Below are 25870 nucleotides of genomic sequence, written 5' to 3' on the forward strand. Positions count from 1 at the left end.
TACCTCAGGAGTTGGCTCTGATACCAACTGACACATCCCAGCACTCCTGAAACCCCTGATCTGCAAAACAACCACACACAACATCAGAACTGAGCAGGCTGCTCACCACCCAACCGTGACATCTACGGGATGTGATCCCGAATCAAAAGATGTCCCCTCCGAGCCACGAGCTGAGCTACTGGCACGAACTCCCAATCAGATCCTAACCAGCCTGGTGTCCCATACCACCAGGTGGCGCTGTGAAGCCCTGGATCTGCCATTGGGCCTTGGGCTACGCTAAGATGCAGGCGCGCGTCCGCGACACAATCCAGGATCAGACCTAGCACCTGGGAACGAGACTTGCTCCCAACTGCACTCTGAGAACTGAACCCCCTGGGCCTCTTTTATAGACTCGGGGCCCGGCGCCAAAAATAGCGAAGACCTATAAATAGTTCATACCCTTGCCACTCAACCCGAGAATCAAGCCTGCCTAGCTCTAAGCCTCCCCAGGCTAACCTGAGCTAGTTCTGTGTACCTAGTACACGTCAGATACCAATCCGTGCACATGACACGACTAGAATAGCCGAGGGTGGAACTGGGTCCTCACCCATCACAAGATTGTAACAAGCCACCCAAATGTTCCATGCCGTGATGCTAGCTACCACCTCCCAAACGCTGCCCTCCCTAGGAGGAGGAGCTAGGCTGCCAGGAGGGACTGCCCCGTGGAGTGCTATCCTTTGGATGCTCTGACCCTGTTTTTTTTTTTTTTTTGCCGAAAAAACAGTGCTGATTATATTACTTCGAAAAAACAAGATACATGGGGTCAGTTTTGCAGCTGACGGGGCTGCGTTCACAAATCGGACGCAGCCCTAAGTGTAAACAAAAAGCTCTCTCTCACGGAGGGATCAGGCGGGTGTGAATAAACAGCCAGAGAGGCGGTGAATAGCGCCTCTGGAGGCCCTGAGAAGTATGCTCGAAGAAGAGGCCCTGCGTATCCCAATCTCGGAGGAAACGTCTCCGCTTCTCCCGGCCAGCCCGGGAATCCCCCTGGATCTGGTCCCACTGGCCTCTGAGTGTGTGGATAATCTCGCTCCAGATGTCGGCCATGACCTGGGCAGTCGAAAGAGAGGTACCACCAAGGATCTGTGCACAGCGCGAGGTCCAAATGTGCCATCTGACGATGCTGCTAATAATCTCCCAGACTGGTTGCCTCTCCTGAGATCCTGTGTCCGCCTTTGCCAAGTGCTGCGGGATGCCCTCAAGCGGCCCCCAAGTCCCCTGTGTGATAAGGAACATGGGGTCCTGCGGGCTTGCCTCGAACAACTGATGATAGCCAGGTGTGGTGCTGCACCAGCAGAACGCACCCCAGGTGATCAAACCTAACTCCGGTGCTGCGCGAGTAAGGATCCCGAAGGCCCACCTCCACACGTCGTGGGCGCGAGTGCAGCTCCACAAGCAGTGCTTTGGTGTCTCCTCGTCCTCATGACAAATCTGACAAAGTCCATCTTGACCAATCTGCCGCAACCAGCTCCCCACTGGAAGACCCTTGTGGGCGAGTAGCCAAAGGAAGTAGGAAATCTTCCGCGGCCGCCAGCTCTCCCACAAGGCCTTCCAGAAGGCCTGCAAAAATAGCTGGAGATACCCTGAGCATACCCACTGGGCCGCTGGGTGGCGGTCGGCTCTGCATCCTCTCGAGAACTCTCCTGCCCAATTTCGTGCTGTAAGCAAAGAAAGGAGTCGGCCCCTGCCCTGCCACAACCTCTGGCCATCTCCACTCACCTGGGTCCCAATCAAGCTCTGACAGGGCCCGCCCCTCCCAAAGCCAGAGGCGCCATAACTGCAACTGATCCTGCTCTATACTAGGATCGATCCGCCAAACCTTCCCCACGAGGCCTACGACACGAACCCTCTGCCACGAGAGAAGGGGTCGATGAGCACACCCTCTCTCCTGAGTCGGCCGTCCCCCAAAACCGCGAAGAAGGATACAGAGGTGTCATCCAGCCGGCCTGCAACCACCAGTGGGATGCCACGGGGAGTGAACTGTCCAAGCCAACGGGCATCACTAGGCATGAGGATCTGAGTCTCGGGTGGAACCAACCAACCGGCAGGAATCGCTCCATCCATCTTTGTGCGTCTCATCTGAGCTCCACGGACACCTCCGGCTGCGGCTGCTAGAGCAACGGTCTCCAAATGTCTGTAAGTGTCCCTCCAAACTCGAAGAGATCGGGCTGGCCCCCGCATCCAGCCATCCCACGAGATATGTGACCTCTCCCCCAGCTGAAGGCCCGAGGTATCTCTGGCCTGATCGTTCCAGATGAGCGGCTGGCGGTCGATCTCCTCCTGACTGCTAGGAGGGTACTGGAGGAGACTGAGACGGAGTCGCCTTCAAACCGTGAGAAGGCTACGAATGAGCGGGGAGCGGGGGTGAGTAAGCGGTGCAAAGGTGAAGATCCACCGGAGGGACGGTAGCCACTCTCCACCTCGACGCGGGACGCAAGAACTGATCCCCTGCTGAAGTAACATCTTCCACGTTTGCCCCCCCTGACAAAGTGCGGAACCTACTTAGCCTAATCTATCACTCAATGAGCATAAAGATCACAGAGGATCAAACCATAGAAGAAACTCCATGAGAGAGAAAGGAAGTATGAAACACTCAATCTATTTCAATCTATATGATCAACAATACCATGATAGGCCTCTTATATAGAGAGAGCCTTTAGAATAGTCAAACCATGTGGGATCCTCTCATCCACATCTCTCCTTGTGGATATCCTCAATCCACATCTCCACATCTTGTAGTCCACATCCTAGGGTGGCTACTTTAATTCTTTCCTATACCATACCTTTGCCCTTTAATCTATGTGCTCATGGCACCATATCTCAACACCTCCCCTTGGTGCCATGATCCTTTGGCTACTGCAAGGTGGTCAGATGTGAGTTACATTCCATCACCTCCCCTTAGTGCATGCATTGCTACTTAAGGTGGTCAAGTGTGGCTTACATGTCAATACCTCCCCTGGGTGCTTTCATAGCTACTCTCAGGTGGTCAAGCTTGTTTTACAAACATATGGGCTGAAGGTGGAAAGGATTTTACTTTTCAATGCTTCATGTCGATGGCGTTCGCTTCTTCGCTTGACGTAGCATGATGCTTTGTTCTTCCATGTGCCTTGATGCTTTGTGTGTGGATGCCATGTTTCGGGCTATGGTCATCTCATGCACTTGTGCTTTTGGCATGCCTTGTGCATTCATGCGTTGCTTTGTTGTCATTTATTGCAAAGGTCTTACCAATTGATTTCTTTCAATATTGGCAGTGTCTAATTGCATACAATGATTCTGATCTGACAGGCGCGTAGAGCTTAAAAAGATGATCACTTTTCCTTTTTGGAGCGTGGCCAAATTCCTCTTGGATTGCAAGTTATGGCTTGTTGAAGTTTATGTGAAGAAGAGGCCTTTAATGATGTGGCAGAGGCTGTTCACATGCAACTTACAGGCCTGTGCTTACAAAGGGATTACAATGCCTGGGTGGCACTATACCATGTGGCACAACTTTGACCAAACTAAAATTCAACCAACCTATAACTGAACCAAACCCTGTGTAACCTAACCAAACCCTTTGAACTCAAGGTTAACTAAACTTAACTATTGTGCTAACCAAGGTTAGAATCTATCTGCCACGTGGCAACAAACTGACCAAGCCTTTGAACCATGGGTTAAATGCACCTAACCTAACCTTATTTTGCCACGTGGAATTGCCACGTGTCCTAAGGTTTTGTGGAGAAAACATTTGTGGAGCTAAAGAAGGCCCTCTGTCTCCCTGTCGCACCACCTGCGCCTCGTCGCCTAGCTTCTTCATCATTGTAAACTCTACTGGCTGCAGCTTCCTTGCCCTCGTCGTCCCCTTAGCGAGAGCTTGAATCATGATCACACTTCATCGTCCAGTCTGGATCACGCAAGAAGAGTTCGGGCAGAAGCCTGGCCTGTGGCTCCATCGCAGAACATAGCTTTCATCGAAAGTAAGCTTGTGCATGAGGGTTCACAGACATTGGCTTTGGAGCTTGTTGTTGTGTCGTTGCTAGAGCTACTCGTTGGAGAGGCTTCCATTAAGGCCGACGGTACAACATCTTTCGCTCATGCTGTATACAAAGCCGGCTGGAGGCAGATGAGGCTGGAGGTTGTAGAGGAGCCATGGCAGTCTAGCCGTTCCGTTTGCTGGAGTCGGGATGCTGGCTAGAGGCGTCACTTGTCCTCGGACTCGCTGCTGCCGAGTTGCTCTTTTGCTCCCTAGGTGTGTTGCTTGCTCTAGCGCTTGGAGTGTCACTTGGCTGTCGTGGAACGTGATTGATTGCAGACAATTTTGTTGCGTCCACTGCTGCTTGTTTGCCTACAGCAGGTACATGTAAGCATAGGAGTTGTTGAGCGTGGACAGCCGTTACAGGAGCGCTGGAGGCCCTTGTAGTAGAGGAATGAGCCAAAATTGGAGCTTGATGCGAGCTCGATTGCGACAACGGATTCTGTTAGAGCCAAAGCTCAAGGCGTCATAGCAAGCAGCGGTGGAGGATTTGTTGAGCCATTCATTGTTGAAGCTTTGGAGTTGCTTAGGCTATCATAGTTGCTGCAGAAATTCGGTTTATGCAGATGTGTAGGGTATGGCATGTAATAAAGCAGGAGGTCGCCACTGATTCTCTCTCTCTCTCTCTCTCTCTCTCTAAGCAAGGAACACTCAAGCTCACAATTAACTGAACTCTCTAAATGAAGAACTCTCAAAAACTAATCTTCCATTCTAAAACTAATCTAGGAATGGGAGCAATCCTAGTGAACTACTAATGAGCTAAACTAGGAGAGCTAAACCTATGCTCTGATACCATGACAAAGTGCGGAACGTACTTAGCCTAATCTATCACTCAATGAGCATAAAGATCACGGAGGATCAAACCATAGAAGAAACTCCATGAGAGAGAAAGGAAGTATGAAACACTCAATCTATATGATCAACAATACATGATAGGCTTCTTATATAGAGAGAGCCTTTAGAATAGTCAAACCATGTGGGATCCTCTCATCCACATCTCTCCTTGTGGATATCCTCAATCCACATCTCCACATCTTGTAGTCCACATCCTAGGGTGGCTACTTTAATTCTTTCCTATACCATACCTTTGACCTTTAATCTATGTGCTCATGGCACCATATCTCAACACCCCCGAGGTCAAACCGCGGATAACTAACTTGCCCAACAGGGCCTGACTCTGAAGCTCACGATCTATGACCCCCAAGCCACCCTCAGCCTGCGGAAGAATGACTGTCTGCCAGGCTACCCTGGCTCTGGTATCTCTAAGACCATCCCCCCCAGACCACAGGAAATTCCGGACCATCCTCTTGAGCTGTGCCACGCAGGATCTCGAGAAGCACCAACAAGAGGCCACATACCAAGCCGTGGCCAGGAGAACTTGGTTGACTACAAGAGCACGACCTGCAAGAGAGAGCTTAGCAGTGCTCCAGAAAGCCAGCTTCCGTCGTATGGAATCTAGCACCGGGAGAAACTGCTATGCTGGCGTGATGTCCAGGCCGACTTGAAAGCCGAGATATCTAGTAGTTTGCCCCCGCGGGATCCATCTGAAGCCCAAAAACCTCCCCCACTGTGAGCATGCCCCAGGGTTTGTGAGAAAACCAACTGATTTGTTCCAATTGATTTTCGCACCAGCTGCCGAGCAGAAGACCTCTAAGGCCAGCCTCACCCTCTCCAGCATCATCTCATCATCCTGAACATACAGCGCTGTGTCATCTGCATACTCCGAGTCCAGGAGCTCCGTGTCCTCCCTGATGGGAAGGCGAACACCCTGGATCCCTGTCGACCTCGCTTGAAGATAGTATGTCATCGCCTCGGCGAAGAAGAGAAACAGGTAAGGAGCGAGGGGACAACCCTGACGCACAGATCTCTCCAATCGAAATCGCTCTCCCATCCTGCCGCCGATGATGACCCTGCTGGAAGCTGTCCTGTATAACGCTGAGATACCCTGAATCCATCCTACTGGGAATCCAAGTCTCTCCAAAGTACCCTCCAGGAAGGACCAGTCCACTCGATCGTAGGCCTTCTCAAAGTCGAGAAGTAGGATGGCTAAGTGCGACCCGCTGTGCTGAGCCCACTCCGTCGCCTCTGAGAAGGTGAAGATATTATCCAAGATACTGCGATCCTGGACAAAGCCTGTCTGAGTGTCATGAATGAGGTCACGAAGTAGTGGCCGAACTCTGGCGCTGATCATCTTGGCAAGGATTTTATAGGCAGTGGTGAGGAGAGTGATCGAGCGCCACTGACGGATCTCCTGTCGATCTCCTCCCTTCGGGATGAGGCAAATCAATCCCGAAGAGAGGCTCTCTGGCATATCTCCGCTGCTGAAAATCCTCTAGAGGGCTGCTAGGAGGGGCTGATGGATCTGATCCCAGAAAGAGGTGAAGAAAGCGCGAGAAAGCCCATCCTCGCCAGGGGATTTCTACCCATCGATGGCCATCAAGGCCTCCTGCATCTCAACAGTGGTGAACGGTGCCATCAGCGTCGTCTGCATGCTGGGCTAAACAAGGGCCGGAATGTGCCTCCATACCTCCTCGCGGGAACGTCTAGTACGGGGGGCAAGCTGCTCCTGCTGGAAAAGAGTCCTGTAGAAGTCAGTAGCCAACCCCAAGACCTCTTCCTGGTCGGTAATGATGTGCCCCTCCGCTGTCCTAAGACTCCAGAGCTGGTCACCTGCTGCCCTCTGGCCATGCGTCCTGAAGAACTCTTTGCTCATCCGGTCGCCCTTCCGAGCCCAGTAGGAGAGGGAGGCGTGATAAGAAAACTCTGAGCGACGCTGGAGAGTCTCCTCAAGAAGGGCTCTGGCTCAAAGGGCCTGGATCCGAAGCTCCTCCGAACCCGGAGCTGCCTGCTGGAGTCGCTGAATGGAGGCGAGGTCCCTATGAAGAGCTCTCTCTCTGCCCCACCACTCCTGGCGAACCTGAAGGGCTGCGAGCTGGCAAATCTGGCTGGACTCCTGCAAAGCCTGCACCACCGACTCTACCAGATCCACGCACTCGCCCCAATCTCTGTCCCAAAGGCTACCGATACTACTGCGCACCTCCTCCCTAGAGAAGATGGAATCAGGGATCCTGCACGAACGGGGAGGAAGGGATTGAGCTGCCGAGTCTAGTGATAAGAGCACTGGCGCGTGGTCGGAGAGCGTTGTCCCTGGCACTACACCCACCTGACCACCTCTGCTGATGGCCCAATCACTGACATAAAATCTGTCCAGTCTCTCCAGGAGTTTGCCCTTTTCCCTGCGGAAGCCCCACGAGAAGTCCAAGCTCCTGTGCCATCGACGGAAGGACGGGTCTCTCCAGCTGTCCCTACCTCCTGTCACGAAGAGAAAGGAGTCCCAAGCAGACTGCTCTGCCTGAGCTATACCTGTAAACTCTGGCCCTCTGCCCTCTGCCCTGCTGGTCCTCCAAAGTCTCCAGATTGTTGAAGTCACCTCCAACAATCCACGAATCCATGTCTGGGAGAATTTCTGTGAGTGTCCTCCAGAAGATGGCTCTGCGTCGGAGGTCCGTGGGTGCATAGATGTTGAGGATTCCTATTTTTGAGCCCTCCAACTCTAGGCCAACCCAAAGTGCACGGCCTGGGATCAACGTACCATGGCCAAAAACTCCCTGGGAAAACGACTCGCAAACGGAAGTGCAGACACCGCCACTCCTCCCCTGTGCACCGATCGAGGGCTCCCAATAAGTGTGAGAGCGTCCAGGGAGGATCTTCCCGCAGCTACGAGTATGAGCCACTGAAAGCTTATGCTCCTAGAGCAAGAGTAAATCCAAGCGACCAATCACTGCTGGTTGAAGTTCCTGTCTCAAGATGAGCTTCCTAGGACCACGGGTGCCAGAAGAATGAAACCCGTTCACGTTCTAGGAGACAAGGTGTAAGCTCATGATGAGGACTGGTAGGCTGCGAACAACTGTTTGCTCGCGGCTGAGGTCGATGAAGAGGCTGGTATTTCGGAATGAAGGCGCTGACGCTTTTGTGAGGGTTTGGAGGGGGAGGCGGGGTCATCCTGCCCGTTCTTCAAAACTTTTAGCAAAGGCGTGAGGCCTTTGGTACCATGGACAAACGCTTTCTCAAGCTAACTCGAGATCTCTGAGGTATGTTGGGGGTAAAGGCACATTGCCAACCCTTAATTAAAGAATTAAAGATAGGACACCTATGACTGTCTTAAGACAGTCATAGGGTAAACCTAATCCTAATAAAACATAAGTGAGTTTGTGGTGTGGCTCACTATCACTTCACACCCGCACTAGAGTGTCTCTCTCTCACTCTCACTCTCTTGCTCTCTTCCACTTCTCTTCCCCCCCACAACTGGTATCAGAGCCTCCTCTCCCAAGCCCCCCCTTCCTTGTCTACTCCTTTCCGTACGGACATACGGCCAGATCCGTACGGCCGTACGTCGTCCGTACGACTGTACGGACGGACTGCGACGTACAATGCGCAGGCGGCGGCGACAGCGCGGGCGCGGGTCAGATCAACGTCACGGGCGTGGTCACGGTGGTGGTCGCTGGTCGCGGGTCTCCGTGCACAGGAGCTGCTAGCTGCAGCTCGAGGCGCCGTATCCAGCTAGCAGCCAGCAGCTGCATAGCAGCTGCTACTAGCTGCTAAGCCTTTCGAGGCATTGTGTGGGCACAGGGGCAGCAGATCAGGGTGTCGTCGATTTGCGATACTGTATTAGGCAGCTCCACAGCTGCTCGGCGCAGCTATTCCACAGCAGTAGCCGTACGGACTGTCCGTACAGCCATACGGACTGCCGTACAACTGTACGGACGACGGTCCTTCATCCACCTGCAGGTACAGTATGGTTGGCGTCGACAGCAGGGCACAGAAGTACAGCAAATTTTTTTTTGCTGCAAAAATCTCGACTTTTTGGGGGAAGCGTGCACCGATAGTACACAGGTACTCTGCAGGGACAAAAGTACAGCAGGTACTGAAAAGTACAGCACATTTTGTGATTGGAAGAGGAATATTCCTGAAGCATTCTAGCAGTATACTGTGCATTTGTTGAGGTACATCAGGTACTCTCGTGTCACTCACGCTTAGGGTGACTTGTGCCACAGTGGTGGTGTTTGTGCAGTTACTTATCATTCAGGAAGGTCAGATGCTTGTTTTGCAGAAGCTTCTATGCATTTACTGAGTGCAATTCTCAGTTTTGGGTGACCATTTCAAAGGGCTTTTGCCTGGATGTGTTTGCAGTATATGCCTTGAGGCAGTGTGTAGCCAGGGAGCACACATTTGCTTTGTTTCCGCAGTGCATTTGGTGACATTTGTTGCAGGTCACATTCTTTGTACGCACTTTGAAAATCTCAGTTGAGCCACGCTTGGTCAGGGCGCATCGAGTTTACTCGGTCCCTAACTGCCCATCGTTGACACTGCTCAAAAGATTTTCTTCTTGGTGTTTGTACGTTGTGATTTGTGTTGTTACTGAGTACACAGGGGCAGTCTATGCATTGCACATTGTCAGGTACAAGTGTCAGAGAGATTTCATATTGCATGCTACCTCAGTGTTGAGGTGTTCTCCACTTGATTCAGGTGTCAGATCAAGGGGCTTTTGCCCAGACTTTGTTTGATAGCACTTCGGTTACTGACAGAGATCTTCAGATGCATTTTCTTCCCTTGGTGTAAGGGTGATTGCTTGGGATTTATCCCATTTACTGTTGCAGGTTTTGTGACAGGCTGAAGGGTCATTTACTGTTTTTTGGGGTGTTTGTCAAGTGGTTTCTGCAATTTAACTCAGTGCCATACCTCATCTGAGGTGGGAGAAGTGATCAGTACAGTCAGTACAGCAGTGTTTACAGCAGTGTTGGTGGTTTTGTCAGATGATTGTGCACTGTTAAGCACTTGTTGAGCAGCAACAGCAGTCTGAAATCACTGTTTTTTATGCCTTTTTGAGCTCAGAACAGTTTGTCAGAAGGTACAGTATTTGCAGGGACATTTACTGTTTTGCTGCAGATTTTACTGACAGTAAAAACAGCACCATTGAGAGTGCTTCTGGCTCTTGAATAGAAATTTAGATAGCCCCTTAGGAGGGGGAGGGAGTATGCGTCATAGTTCGTTTGTTACAGATAATTAGTAAATTCTGTCGCAGGCTTTTCTGAGAAATCAGAACTTTTATTCAGTCTTTTTACTTCCAGGGAGTCAGGTACTTTCCTCATCTGATATGGCATCAGGAGGAGGTGATTCTTCAATTCTGAACATAAAGAAACTGGAAGGAGCACATAACTATGCATTATGGGCAGAACAGTGCTTGAATGTACTTCTGTTAAAGAAGATTGCTAAGCCCATAAGGGTAAAGGGTGTCAAGCCATCTGATATGGCAGCTGATGACTGGGAAGAGCTTGATTTGTCCGCGAGGGCAGCTATCATGCTCACTATTTCAGACACTCTTGTGTTCAATGTACAGGCTGAAAAGACCTCTTATGGTCTATGGCAAAGACTAGAAGAATTATATGCCCAAAAGAGCTCAGCCAGTAAGGTTTATTGGCTGAAGAAGCTGGTTGATCTTCGCATGAAGGAAGGTACAGCTATGACCCCACACTTGAGTGAGTTCAATGCTATCTTTACACAGCTGATTGCACAGGGGTTGAACCTTGATGAGGAGTTCAAGGCTACTTTCTTGCTGTGTACCCTCCCTGAGAGTTGGGACACTTTCAAGACCACCCTGTCAAACTCAAATGCCACTCTTATTTATGCTGATGTAGAGAGCTCTCTCCTTATGGAGGAGATGAGCAGGAAGAATAATGCGGGCAGCAAGTCTTCAAATGCTTTGCAGGTACAGGACAGAGGCAGGACTCAGCAGAAGGGGAGATCTGCTAGTAAGTCCAAATCCCGCAGTCAGTCCCGTGGCAAAAAGGACATTGAATGCTTTTATTGTGGCAAGAAGGGACATGTGAAGTCGAAGTGCTTCAAGTTCATATGGGATCAGAAAGCCAAGAAGGCTGAAACAAAGGATGCAGGAAATGCAAGCAAAGGCAAAGGCAAGGCCAAGGCAGATGACTTGGATGCAGTGAATGTTGCAGCAGAGGACAGTGACAGTGACATACATGATGTTTTATGCTCTTCTGCTGTAATGGCACATGCTTTGGTTATTGATGGCCATGACATGCACACCTGGCTCTTGGATTCAGGTGCCTCTTTTCATGTTACTCCTCATAGGGAGTGGTTTACTTCCTACACAAGTACTCATGGAGTTGTTCATCTTGGGAACAACTATGCATGTCAGATTGCAGGGATTGGCAGTATACAGATAGTACTTCCTGATGGACAGTCATTTATGCTTGATGGCGTTCGCCATGTGCCGCAAATCAAGAAAAATCTGATTAGCACTGGCTTATTAGATGACAGTGGTTACCACACCACATTTGGGGATTCCAAATGGGTGATTACTGATGGCCAGACTGTAGTGGCTGAGGGTTTTAAGAGTGATACCTTGTACCCTCTTTATGTTTCCAGTGTGGGTAATCATGTTGTTGCCATAACCGAGCTGCCAAGGGTTTCATTGTGGCATAGCCGGTTGGGACACATGTCTGTGAAAGGAATGCAAGAACTGTCACGTTTGGGTTATCTGCCGCCTCTTTCTTTTTCAGATTTGCCTACTTGTGATCATTGTATTTTTGGCAAGCATTCTGTGACTCCTCATAAGAGGAGATCTCCCCAGAATAGAGCACCACTTGATCTAGTGCACACTGATTTGTGTGAGATGCCAGAGTTATCACTAGGGGGTGCAAAATATTTTATTACTTTCATTGATGATGCCACACGTAAGGTGTGGGTCTATTTCTTGAAGCATAAGGGAGATGCCTTAGATGCTTTCAAGAGGTTTGTCGCTCAGGTTGAGAATCGGACAGGTCGTAGACTGAAATGCCTCAGATCCGATAATGGGGGTGAGTATGTGTCACATGCTTTTGTGCAGTTTTGCCAAGCTAAGGGCATCAAACAGGAACTCACAGCCCCTCATAATGCATCCCAAAATGGTGCAAGTGAGCGGATGAATCGAACTATTCAGGAGAAGGTTCGATGTATGTTGTCTTATGCTGCATTACCCCATGGCTTTTGGGCAGAAGCCGTGCAAACAGCAGTTCACATTATTAACAGGTCACCAAATAAGGCTTTGGAGTTGAAAGTGCCAGAGGAGGTGTGGTCTGGCAAGCCTCCCTCATATAAGCACTTACGTGTATTTGGCTGCGAGTGCTTTGCTCATGTACGCAAAGATCTACGCACCAAACTGGATCCAAAGTCTATCAGATGCATCTTTATGGGTTATGGTGACGAAGGTGAAATGGGGTACAGGTTATGGGATCCCGTTAAACGGAAGATTATACGCAGCAATGATGTCATCTTTAAAGAAGATAGTGTACACAAGGAACCCGTGCAACCTGTGGAATACAGGAGGGTTATTTATGATGATGTTGGACAGCAAAGAATGCCCATTTATATGCAGCAGCAGCCTGCTGCAGATCACCCTGTTCAAGAGGGTATACAGGCTGAAAATCAGCCAGATAATTTTGCCAATGATGCACCACTGGATGTGCCAACAGATGGGCCTGTAGAACAGCCAGATATGGTGGTACAGCCACCCGTCATGCATGAAGAACAGGCTGGACAGCAGCCTAATCCGGAACATTTTGTGAGGAGGAGCACCCGTGCACAACGGCCTCCTGCCAGGTTTGTTCCAGGAGCCAATAATGTGGCTGATTTTATCATGCTGACTGATTGTGGTGAGCCTTCCAGCTTCAAGGAAGCTATGGGAAGAACAGAGAAAAAGAAGTGGGAGAAAGCCATGCAGTCAGAAATGGACTCCCTACTTCAGAATGATACATGGGACTTGGTGCAGCTACCTGCAGGCAGAAAGGTTTTGCCATGCAAGTGGGTTTACAAAGTCAAAGTGGATTCAAATGCTTTACCTCAGTATAAGGCCAGATTGGTTGCCAAGGGATTTAAGCAGGAAAAGGGCATTGACTTTGATGAGATTTTTTCCCCTGTAGTCAAGATGACTACTTTGAGAGCAGTGTTAGCTCTTGTTGCTCATGATGACATGGATTTATGTCAGATGGATGTGAAGACAGCTTTTCTTCACGGAGATCTTCATGATGAGATCTATATGAGTCAGCCAGAGGGATATGCTGTTAAAGGGAAAGAACAGCTTGTGTGTAAGCTCAAGAGGAGCTTGTATGGACTCAAGCAGGCGCCAAGGGAATGGTACAAGAAGTTTGATGCCTTCATGCAGTCCCAAGGGTATCATTGGTGTGAGACCGATCATTGCTTGTACACCAAACGGGCAAAGGATGGCAGTTTGATGCTACTCATTCTATATGTGGATGACATGCTTATTGCCAGTAAATCTCAGCATGAGATTAGTGTTTTGAAGAAACAACTGCATAAGTCTTTTGACATGAAAGACTTGGGTGATGCAAATCATATTCTTGGCATGCGTATTACTCGTGACAGGCCCAAGGGACTTTTGTTTCTGTCACAGAAAGAGTATATTGACAAAGTACTGCAGAGGTTTAAAATGGAGGGGGGGAAGTCCATTAGTACCCCGTTGCCTCCACATTTAAAACTCAGCAGTAAGGACAGCCCAAGATCAGATGATGATAAGGCTGAAATGGCCAAGGTTCCGTATGCATCTGCAGTTGGATCTTTGATGTATGCCATGGTTGCCACTCGTCCGGATATTGCTTTTGCGGTGGGAGTCATCAGCAGGTATATGGCAAATCCAGGCAAGCGGCATTGGGAAGCAGTGAAAGGTGTCTTGAGGTATCTCAAGGGTACCAAAGACTTGTGCATATGCTATGGTAGGCAGGATGCATTGGTGCATGGTTTTACAGATTCAGACTATGCAGGGAATGCGGATAACCGGAAGTCTACTACCGGTTATATTTTCACATTTGCAGGAGGTGCTATATCATGGGTGTCTCGGTTGCAGAAATGCGTTGCACTGTCAACCACAGAAGCTGAATATGTTGCAGCCACTGAGGCTTGCAAGGAAGCAATATGGCTTACTCGGCTGGTGGGAGATTTGGGCATTACAGGAGATATGCCAGTTTTGCATTGTGATAGTCAGAGTGCTATCATGTTGGCAAAGAATCCGGTCTTTCATCAGAAGACCAAGCACATAGAAGTGAAATATCATTTCATCAGGGAGGTACTGGAAGACAAGCGACTTGAGCTTGTGAAAGTGCACACTGATGATAATCCTGCAGATTTGCTCACTAAGAGCTTGCCTACAGAGCGGTTTGCACATTGCCGCCACATCATGGGATTAGGATGAGACCATTCTTTCTTTATGGTCTTGTATACAGTAACTGTATATTGCTGTAATTTTTATTCTTTTCTCCCCTTTAGGCACATTGGCCTTTAGGTGGGAGGTTGTTGGGGGTAAAGGCACATTGCCAACCCTTAATTAAAGAATTAAAGATAGGACACCTATGACTGTCTTAAGACAGTCATAGGGTAAACCTAATCCTAATAAAACATAAGTGAGTTTGTGGTGTGGCTCACTATCACTTCACACCCGCACTAGAGTGTCTCTCTCTCACTCTCACTCTCTTGCTCTCTTCCACTTCTCTTCCCCCCCACAAGGTAGTCATCCCGTAGAAGGCGCGAAGTTTCTGAGGAGTCCAGGCTCTGACATCCTGGGGAAGGGGCCACGACAGAGGGGGCCTCAAGATCACAATCAATCTGAAACGCTTGGCGGCGCATCGCCACCGCAGGCGCACGTCACCCTCGGACCACTGAGTCTCGAGAAGCTGTCCACCCGACGGGCCTATCCAGGAGCAAATCTGAGCGTGCGTCTGCTCTCTGAGAGCCTCCCAGACCGAGTCGTCTGTCCAAATCTCGGTGTTGTCGCTGAGAAAAGTGAAAGCAAAGCTGGGGCCGTCCCTCGGGGCCAAGGCTGCGATCTTCCCATCCGTTCCTTTACGGAGCAGGAAGATACTGATGTCGAGGCAAGCTGGGAAGGTCCCGAGGTCGGCCACATCCAAATAATCCCAAGGACCGGACCTGTAGAAGTCGCGAAGAAGCTCTCTCTCCTAGAGCTGAGGCCCGTCAGGATCTGCAACTGAGGGGGACGGGCTAGCAAACAAGGAAGACTGCTCCAAGGGTGGTGCAGTCTCGGGGTGCCCTGCCTGGGGTGAGGAAGGGGAAGGAGGCTGAGGGGTAGGCGACACAAACTCCACGGAAGCGACTAGCGGAGGGGGTGGAGGTGAGGGAGTGGGGGCTGCACGCAGCTAAGAAACCACCGATGAAGCTGACACTGCAGAAGAGCTGAGAGGGACGGGGGAGGAGGGATGGGGCTGGGGCTTGGACTAGGGTTGAAGAGGAAGAGGCGGGGGCTGAAGAGAAAGAGGCGGGGTTGTTGCGGGTCGGAAGAAGGGGACTGCGGCTGGGGTAGGGACTGGGACTAGGTGGAAGGGAGCTGGGGATCGGAAGAGAGGGGGACTTGAGGCTGCGGAGGGCAGACGAAGAAGAAGCTCTCCCAGGACCCTGGGGCGGCTGCCTGTCAGGTCTCTGAGGTGCTGCTACAGGCTGGGTAACCTCTGCCTCCTTGCTGCTCAAGCGTGTGCCTGCATTGTAGGTCTCATAGTGAAGATGGGTCCGAAAAAGACAACCCCAAGATAAGTGTATGATGAAACTATCTCAATAGGTGACCCATCAAATGCGAATTGCTCCTGGCGCATGACGACTCGAGATGTATTGAAGATCATAACCTTGTTTTTACCCAGGTTGACCTTCAAATCATGAGACTTACAAAGGGACTGTAGTGAGTCAAGGTGTCTCTGGAGCCCCTCTGCTGTGAGGAAGACAAGAGCGCCACGTCATCTGCATAAAGCAATATTTGGATCAGCGTGTCTGCAAGAGAGCAACCGACCCCCCCTGTGTCCTTTGTCAGAAGTCTTCTTATTCTTTCCTCTTTTCCTTCTGACCTCGGTCCAGCCACCAGCCACCTCTGGACCGGACTCCGACTGCCTCTGCTCTTCCTGACGTGGCTGCCCGGAGGGAGGGGGAGGGGGCTGCCGGGTGGGGGGGGGGGGGGCCAAGAGGAGCTGGAGAAGTGTGGACAAGCAGCAGCCAGGTGCCCAAAGCCATGACACCTCAGGCACTGGCCTGGCTGTCCTGTGACTACCATGCTCTGAGTAATGCTGCCAGCATCTGTCACAATCTTAATCACTGCAGGGAGGGACGCAGGATCTGCCACAGCCACACGGACTCTGGGAGCTCCTGCCGCAGCAACCGCGTCGACGAAAGTGTCATGCATCACCCAACCAAAGTGGGAACCCAGGTCCCTGACTATCGGCCGCAACTCAGTAGCAAGGCCTAGAAAAACTAGCGTCACTGGGTGGCGAGGTATGCGGAAACGAGCATCAAAGTCCGTTGCGCTGAATCCTCGGTACCAAGGGACTATCATGATAATCTTTCCATCCACAGATGTGGGGGAACCAGCAATCAGGTTGCTCGTAGCTTTCGCAGTGGAGAGTTTAAGCCAGAAGATGCCCCTTCCCATAAGGGCCACCTCCTCGATGTGGCTGTCCTCTAGCATAAGAGTGGATTGAAGCCAATCCCTGATGGCTGGTATGGAGGGAGAGTGTCCAATGACTCTGCCATAGACTGAAGTGTGGGCAAAGTCATTGGCAACCTGTTGTACCCGAGACGACTGTTGCTCTGTCAAGATCACGTGGAGAGGGAGGGTCCGACTGGGCCTCCGATTCCGGGCAGGGAGCCGCCATACCGCCAAGACAAACTGCGAGAACTCCGATGAGGAAGAGGCTGCCACCAAAAAGGGGGGGAGTTAGACGAGGGATGGAGCCTGGGTGTGACGGAGGAGGATAAGGCGAGGCGAGGCGAGGCGAGGCGGGGCGGAAGAAGAGGAGGCGATGGCGAGGTGAAGCAAGGCGGCGGGTATAGGGCGGGGGGGCGAGGTGAGGGCGTGGCGAGGGCGAGGGCGAAGGCGGGGGCAAGGCGAGGGCGAAGACGAGGGCGAAGGCGAAGGCAATGGCGAGGCGAAGGTGAGGGCGAAGGGTGAAGGCGAGGGCGGGGCAAGAGCGTGGCGAGGGCGGTGGTCGAAGGTGAGGGCGAAGGGCGACGGGCGGAGGGCGTGGTGGCGAGGGGCGGAGGGCGTGGTGGCGGAGGCGAGGGCGTGGTGGCGAGGGGCGAGGGCGCAGGGCGAAGGGCGCAAGGCGAGGGGCGAGGGACGCGAGGCGAGGGCGAGGGACGCAAGGCGAGGGCGAGGGGCGAGGGGCGCAAGGCGAGGGCGTAAGGTGAGGCGGAGGGGAGGTAGGGAGGTAGAGGCTACGGCGAGGGGGAGGAGGGCTCGCAGGAGCAGTCGAGCTTGCACTATTTCTTTAAAGACATACCAGAATTCTTTATGCTCTGACCCTGTATCTGGTAGGCTGGAGAGATCTCATCAATCTGAAACGCGTGTCCTCCCTCTGTCAGCCATATATATCTTTGTAAGACTAAAATATATCCAATCATACAAATTCATAATTATTTTTTTTCTAAAATCCAAATTTCTACAATGAAAAAAAAAAAGGAAGCGAAAGAGAAGAAAATGAGCTATAGAATTTTTTTGGAAACCTAGCAAGCAAAGCAATGTTTATGTCGTCATCAGTGCCCAAGCATAAGCAACTATACTGGGTTTCTAAAGACCCGCGGTCCTGGGCAACCCAGTGCTTACTAAAATACGTCAAAAAAACCAAAAGGAAAAGATAACAAGAAATAAAGAAGGAAGAAGGTGATTTAGCAAAAATAAACAAACAAATCAAGAAACATAGGAGACCATTGTCTGCAAAATGCAAAGAATTAGAGCGTTGACGACGAATGGCATCACATAGATTTGACTTCGTGTTCAACGTGAGTAATATCTCTGTCCTTTGTAAATGTTTCATTTATTCAGTGGGGTGAGTGTGCACTTGCTCGTGCATGGAGAAACCCAAATATTTTGTAATAACAATGCTTCTCATATTTGGATAAACACACATATAAAGCATTCCTTGCATGCAATGATGATGAAAATATATTTATTGCCCCAAAAAAGGAGTAATAGTGAAGCCTTTTGATGATGATGTCTTTAATGTGATAGGTATTTTAGCCCCTCGTATGGCCTAGGTAGGCTAGTGTGTGTGCTAGTGTGCTAGTGAGCAATTGTGCACTATTGGTTCATTAGCATAAAGTCAACCTTATAACTTAAAAAGTTGCCCCATGGGTTGAGTAGGCTAGGGCTAGACCTAAAATTGATGTACCATGTAGGTCTAGCCCCATCAGTTGACCGGGCTAGGATTTTACCGCTAGACCTAAAAGTGATGTACCATCACATCACTTATGCTTTTCTTATATTCTCGTGCTCCTGCAAAAACTTACACAACTTGTTTTTTCAGCTTCCAAGCTCAGTTTCTCAGCTCCATTGCTTCCCAACAACCTAACAATGGTATCAGAGGAGAGCTAAGGTCCTTCCTTGTGCATTCCAACCTGTTTTGGAGCATTTGTGTTGTGAAGGTTACCCATTCACTGAGGATTGACATAGGACAACTGCGGGTCTCATCTCACCAACTGAGGATCAAGGCAGGGAGGGCCGTAGGGCCACCTAGAGAGCGGCAAGTTTGCAAGCTATGCCCATTGGCGGCGGTGGAGACGGAGAAGCATTTCTTATGTATTTGCCCTGCTTGAGATCCGAGGACAATACCATTGTTTCTTTCAGGAGGGACACGGGTTCAGACCACTGTCCCGCTTGATCCATTTCCACGGCTACGTGCGTGGTGGCCTCTTTCTGATGGAGATGTGGCGACGCAGAGAGACCCTACTACACCAGATCAGATAGCAAGACATGACAATACCATAGGGCACCAACCGAGCGTAGAGACACGTCACCAATTTATATGCCTTCGAGTCAGCCCCGGGACACATTGGAATAGAGGAGGAGATAGCCAGCATGAGGGCAGCATGGATAGGGTGGAAAGAGACAACGCAGAGCGGTTGAGCATGTGACATCGAGGATGACCAGAGCGCGCACGATAGAGGTCCAGCCCATCACTGCTCTACTCAAAGGAAACCGACCTACCTGAGGTGTCAACATTGATATGGCCCATTGGATACAGAGATCCAAGAGACCAAGCCCCCTGCCACGACAAGAGACAGCTCGGCAGCTACAGATACGTGACATCTTTGCGTCTCATCGGAGGGCTACCACGACTCCTAGATGCGTCTTCGGAGCTTTTGCACTACCTTATGGAGTCTCTTGAGAGTCTCTCTGAGTTCTTGCTTTTTTTGAGACTTTGAGATTATTAGCTTAACTTAGCACTCAACAAGAGCCTTAGCGAGCCCTCTGCTTCAGCCCATAGTGGCTTGTACGAGTTATTTCTGCTGATTGTACTTTGTCTCAAAGGCCCCCGAGCCCTCCTGAAGACGTTAATACAACTCTCTCTCTCTCTCTCTCTCTCTCTTCCGTTCACTATCCCTTGCTATCCTTCCCCCTCTTCTCTACTTCTGTCCGTCGCCTTCTTTATATAAAGAAGAAAACAAGGTCAAGTGCTTTTACTACAACAAGATAGGGCTTACAAAATGAAAGAACGCAAACCTGTAACGACTCCAAGGGCGGTGAATGCAAATCTTGTACAAAAAATACTTGTCTCCACTGGTGGACACCATAAAATACTGGAGGTTCATAGGCAGCCTCATCTAACTCTTAAATATGAGCCCCGACATCAGTTATGCGATTGGGTTGCTGAGTCAACTCTTGATGGAGCCAATGGAGAATCAATGGCTTGCTGCGATACAAGTTCTCGAGCACATCAAAGGTACTAAAGAATATGCCATCAGATATAGCTCAAATGACATTTTCAATGGTTTCTGACTCGACTATGAACGAGATGTAGACACCTGGGGGTCTACTTCTGGGTATTGTTTTGTGCAAGCCTGTAGTTGTCTCATGGCTGAGCAAGAAGCAACCTACAGTTGCAGTCTCTTCAATGGGGACAGAGTATGCTTGGCATTGTGACTTGCAAAGCAATATGGCTCAAGTGGATCCTAGATGACATGTGTTCAAGATAGGATGATTCGATCATCCTACACTATGACAACCATAGTTGCCTAGCCAGTGCAGATATTTCAGGCTCGAACCAAGCTAAAGATCATCAACAAAGAGATTAATCTTTTGTATTCTAAGACTCTATGTAACAGTATGGATGCTGACGTGGCATCGCAGCGACCTGCTGACATGGCAAAACAGCCATATGGACTGTTAACAGGTGACATCGCAACAGCCACATGTCAAGCACTGGCAAAGGGCAGCAGATGACTGGCAGATGTCGGCTGATGATGTTGCACTGATGTCACATGGCAAGTTGGCTACAAGTTAGCTAAAGGTCGTTTACATGTCAGCCCCATGTCAGTTTTAGTTAAGGGCTGGTCAGCCAGCCTGCCCATTGCTTGGGCTACATAGTGGGGGTTGGACCTCCACACGGTCTCTTCACTTCCCTCTCAGAAGTTGGCAAGAGTGTTCAAGCACTATACAAGTGTGGCACATTATTCCTTCACCTCCTGTCTTGAAGCTGTGCACGGAAGGCTACTGACATCAAGTAGAGAAGAGAGGGTGAGTTCCAAAAATTACATCTGTGGTGGAGCTTCAGTTTTCATCCTGATTGGGCTGCCTTTCTATTGATCTGCATTCTGTCTCTCTCTCTCTCTCTCTCTCTCTCTCTCATGTGTGAACTATTCTTTGTTAAAGATTGCTTCCACTGTTGTGCATTACATGCATGGTGAATTCTCTCACATGATGCATATGACCGTGTGCAATCTAAGAGTCTAAACAATTTACTTGAGTTCAGTCTAAGCAGGAGCATCATACCTCCCCTATGTCTGCACCAAGCTCGATGCCTGCATTTAGAACATTGACCAATGATGCTGCATCACCGAACCCCAGATTTACCCCTTGTCCCGCTAATGGGTGCACAGTATGGGCTGCATCTCCTGCTAAGACCACACGGGGGGATATATATTTGTAAGCATGACCAAGAGATAAAGAAAAAGATGACCTCTCAGATAAGCATTTAGTTATTCGGGGAGGAGCTTCGAATGGCTCAGAACATGACGAAGTTACACCATCCCAAAGTGGTTCAAATCTGGTGGAGGAAGGAAAAGGACCAAAGTCTTCCACAAGAGCTTGATTGATTGCTGCAACAAAGTCTTCATCCTTCATATTCTTCAGTCCAATGGCTTGTTCAGGACTAGTCGACCACACTATGTTGCTGAAAATGCCCCCCATAGGAAGAATAGCAAGAGGACCAGTTGGCAGAAATCGCTGCCATGCAGTCGCATGAGCTGTATCAGTCTCAACAGTGCAAATAAGCGCTTGCTGTTTATATTCCCACTTTAAAGTCTGCAATCCTACCATTGTTCTAACTTTAGAATTAGCTCCATCTGCTCCAACCTGACAAGAAAATTAGTCCCTATATAAGCTCGTACCCAATATATGTGTGTAGGTGGGTGGGGCTGTAGAAGGGGAAGGGGGCGGGTACGTGGCTCTCTCTCTCTCTCTCTCTCTCTCTCTCTCTCTCTCTCTCTCTGCGCGTGTGTAGTAGCTCCTGCACCAATGGCCGCCAGCAGCTTCCTTTTTTCTTTCCACCAAGCTTTCAGCTCACAGTTACACCACCCCATGTTGGGCTGAACCCCTAGCCCAGAACCCCTAGCCCAACCTGGGGGGTTAAAGCTGACCTTTATGCAGAAGTAAAGGAGCAGGAGAATAGAATGACCAACGAAACAATCTTACACATTGGGGGGCTGCAAGAGGGCTGCCTTAGTGATGAAGAGCGATACACACAATACGAAAAAATCATATGCCGCAAGAAGAAAATACCTCAAGTTGAATGGGATGAAAATGATATAAGTTGTATCACTCAAAAGGGAACACAAGTGCGGGTTTATTTCAGAGAGAGGAAAGCAAGAGTCAAGATTTTTAGACAAACAAACAAGCTGAAGAGCTCACCCTAACCCAGCTCAAACAAAGGATCACATCTTCGCTCTTAGTGTTAGAAATCAACCAACAAAGGGTACGCACAGCGGAAGACTGATAGAATAGCCCAAGAGCTCACACTATGTGTGTGGGGTGTGGAATCACAAACTTCTTTACTTAATGTGCATCACATAGATGTGCAGATCAGGAAATACAGAGTAGACATAGCCAGATATAGAATCCACCAAAATAATAAATTCCCGTCCAAAGCTATGGACACAACAAAAGAGATAGATTCAGAGTCCCACCAATGATGTGGTCCTCTGATCTTACCAAAGGTCCTTCTCTATCTGTTAGTCTCTTCTAGAACCCTGAGTCCGCGTGCTCCACCTCGAGCGTAGCAGACTCTCTGTCCATAATGTTTTCTCCACTATAGTGAGTTGGAACGTGCACGGGCTCCACGACCGTGCTCGTAGTCAACCGCAGTACCTGATCCTTCGACAAGAGTTGCAGAGGGCAATGGTAGGGTGGACAGTGGACATCCTTTTGATTCAAGAGCATATGTTCTCAGCATCAAACATTAGACGGCGACACCACCTCCTCCCAGGGAGAGGTTTGGAGGTGTGGTCCCCTACAGTAGGACGAAGCGGAGGGGTTTGCATCTCAGTCTCACAGACAGTGGCTCCAGAGGTCTATGATCAGGGCAAGCTTATCCCAGGACAGGCAGTTTGAATGGAAGAGTCCAAGATTGGGATCCTGAACATGTATGCCCCAGTGTGCAGACAACACCGTCAGGCCTTTTGGAGAAGGCTTTCAGAGTGTCTTCGAGATGTAGATTCCTGGATTATTGGAGGGGACTTCAACAACCTAGAGCTTGGGGAGGACAAATAGGGCGGCGCCGCCTTCTCTGAGATGGCAACAGTAGAGCGGAGCACCTGGGAGCAATTCATTTTCATGATTAGTGGCACAGACCGATGGCGAGAGCCAGATTTCAGCAGGATACCTAGCAGCCTCCTCTTCTCTTTCGAACAGAGGAGACATGATGGACTGCTTGAGAGGCTAGACCGCTTCTACGTTGGGGACTGGGCACTACACAGAGGCAGCTCTACCGGGATTCTAGCAGGTACCACGATGTCAAACCTCTCTCCAGTAGTACTTCACTTAGAGCAGCCCCGCAGAGGTCTTCCCCAAAAGAGGGTCCGCCTTCCATAGGACCTCCTCTAGGACGAGGAGATTCAGCAGGTCATGGCAAGGATTAAGCAGTAGTCAGAGACGGCACCGTACCAAGGCTGGGCTTCATGGGTGGCCAATGCGATCCAGAGGAGCACTTAGGAGTTGCAGGCTTATGCCCTCAGGAGGAGGAGGACTCTTCGGGAGCGCGAACGGGCACTGAGGAGAGACCTCACCTCCATAGAGCAGCTCAGGGAGCAGGACCCAGGATCTCAGTGGCTTAGGGACAGGTTTGAGAGCGCTTCGCCTTGAGCTTCAAGACACGGAGATTCGACGGGTTGAGTTCTCCTATCATTCTTCTCGGGCCCGATGGGTACAGCAAGGGGACAAGATGACGAAGCAATTTTTTCATACCATTGGGCCATGATCTACAGGCACGCAGCTGCAGTGTCTTTGAGATCTGCAAGGCATCATGCACACTCACCCGCACGAGATTTTAGACCTGACCACAAGTTTTTACAGCCAGCTCTTTTAGACAGAGAGGATGACTTCAGCTGGTCTTGTGGCCCGGGAGATAGTTTGGGATCACGTTCCGACGGTAGTCTCGCAGGATTTGTGCAGCAGTCTGGAGGAGCCTTTCACGGATGAGGAGCTCTTGGAAGCCCTCAAGGCTCTCCCGACCTAGAAGTGTCTTGGCGAGGATGGCTTGACTCCGGCCTTCTTCCAGAACTTCTGAGAGATCATCTCCACCCCTTTCTGACTAGCTTGTCAGGAGATTTTACACGGGCTCCCTCCCTCGGTCCCTAAGCAAGGGGTAGATTTGTTTGATCCCGAAAGGAGGAGATAGGTCAGATATTCGGCAATGGAGACCGATCACTTTGCTTGATACCGCATAAAATATCCTTGCCAAGGTCTTGAGTTTACGGCTACGGCCCCATCTTACTGACATCATTCACGACACACAGACTAGGTTCGTCCAGAAGCGCAGCATCTTGGACAACATCTTCACGTTCTGGGAGGCAATGGATTGGTCCAGGGAGGAGTCACAGCTGTTGGCCGTCCTCTTGGATTTCAAGAAGGCCTACGATAGGGTGGAGTGGTCCTTCTAGGAGCGTACTATGCGGAGATTAGGTTTCTCTGACAGATGGGTCAGAGGAGTTTTTGCGCTTTATGCAGGCAGCTCTAGCTAGATGCTTATCGAAGGACACACAGGCGAGGCCTTTCCTTTCTCTCGCTCGGTCCGCCAGGGCTGCCCCCTCGCTCCCTTCCTCTTCTTGTTTGTGGCGGAGGCTTTGGGCGACTACTTGAGATCACAGGTGGCGGGCCTCACAAGGTTGAGGCTCCCAATCAAGCAGGAGGAGGAGCTATTGGACTCTGAGTTTGCAAATGACACAACCTTGTATGTAGAGGGCACCACAGCGAGCTTGGAGAGACTCAAGGGAGCCCTGACTATCTACTGCGAGGCCTCGGGTGCGCGGATCAATTGGACAGAGCCATAGGTTTCTTCACAAGCTCTGAGGAGACACAAGAGATTTGTGATTGGGGGAGCGACTTTGGCTTCAGATGGATACTGCAGGGCCAGACAACAAGATACTTCGGATGCCAGGTTGCTATTGACATTACAACAGAGCAACAGATCGCCCCGGTCCTTGAGAGTGTTCGGTGCAAGCTTCTCTACTGGAGCTCGGCCAAACTCTCCCTAGCAAGTTGCGCCTTAGTGGCAAACCAAGTCCTTCTTGCCTCCTGTTGGTGTTTTCACAGAGGGTGCATTGGACAGCTCCGACGGTTGGTTCGGAACTTCCTTTGCACGGGTCGCTTAGCAAACGGTGATCATGCCGCAACAGGCACTAGGAGGCTTGGGCAAGTTGGTTGTTCATGGCCTCGCACTAGGTGCAGAGCCTTGGAAGCTCCTCTTACAGCGAGGGCTTCTCAAGAACACCCCACGCACTTGGGGACAGTGGCAGCTTTCATACAGATGGATCTTCTTAGAGGCACCCCTTAAAGGGGAAGGGTTCCACCTTGATGAGGAGCCTCCATAGGGTCTGGCAGAGATTAGCAGGGGGGCTCATTTGAGCTCAGCCCAGATGCAGAGAGGAGTTGGAGCGTCAGCCCCTTGTTTGGCACCCAAAGATTGGAGATCAGGAGGGGCGTATGCTCAAACAGTGGACTCACATTGGTTGGGCACAGTGGGACAGTGGACTGGCTGGGTCCTTTGGCAAATGGAGCAGATTACCCATGGAGGCAAAGGCGAAGCTTGGCACCGTAGCGCATCTGCGAGAGGCAAGGCAGCGGATGAGAGAGATTGACCTAGCTATCCCTAAGTCCTAGTGGGAGGGACTTCGCGTGTGGATGGACAGCGGATGGTTGGGCTAGTTTTCTCGAACTGGTGTTTCCTTGAGGATGATGATGCAGCGAGGTAGAACGCAGCCCGGATTTTTCCGTGTAGGACCTGGAGGCCTACTCCAAGCACTCACTGAGAGAGATCCAGAGATGGATGGGAGTCTTGATGGGATTCACTCGCACATGATCAGAGTGGTGAGACGTTTGGGGGAGGATTGGCACATTGACCCTCCTAGTATCTCAAAGCAGGATGCCCCCAGATGGCGCCTCTGGCTTTGGGAGGGTAGGCCCTTGAGGGAAGTCCAGTGGGATCCGAGAGAGTGGTTCTGGCCCACCAGGGGCGGCCTTGCCGAGTTGGTGGACGAGGTGCCCTT

At 50.4% G+C, this 25870-nt stretch overlaps 1 protein-coding gene across 3 annotated transcripts in view; it reads right to left on the reverse strand.

Annotated features, from left to right (window-relative positions):
• LOC147882930 (FAD/NAD(P)-binding oxidoreductase family protein) overlaps positions 1–25870 on the reverse strand; it is an 80183-nt gene that overhangs the window by 10272 nt on the left and 44041 nt on the right. For 2 of the 3 annotated variants that reach the window (XM_087400992.1, XM_087400993.1), the window contains exon 9: positions 20883–21464. The exons of the other annotated variant lie outside the window; for it this stretch is intronic. In XM_087400992.1, the coding sequence (XP_087257118.1) occupies positions 20883–21464 (582 nt within the window). The remainder of the gene's footprint in view (positions 1–20882; positions 21465–25870) is intronic. 3 annotated transcript variants of the gene reach the window in all.

Source organism: Dipteris shenzhenensis, chromosome 29 (genome assembly GCF_047967505.1).
Source record: "Dipteris shenzhenensis isolate YYH24624 ecotype China chromosome 29, Dip_SZ_1.0, whole genome shotgun sequence".
NCBI lineage: Eukaryota > Viridiplantae > Streptophyta > Polypodiopsida > Gleicheniales > Dipteridaceae > Dipteris > Dipteris shenzhenensis.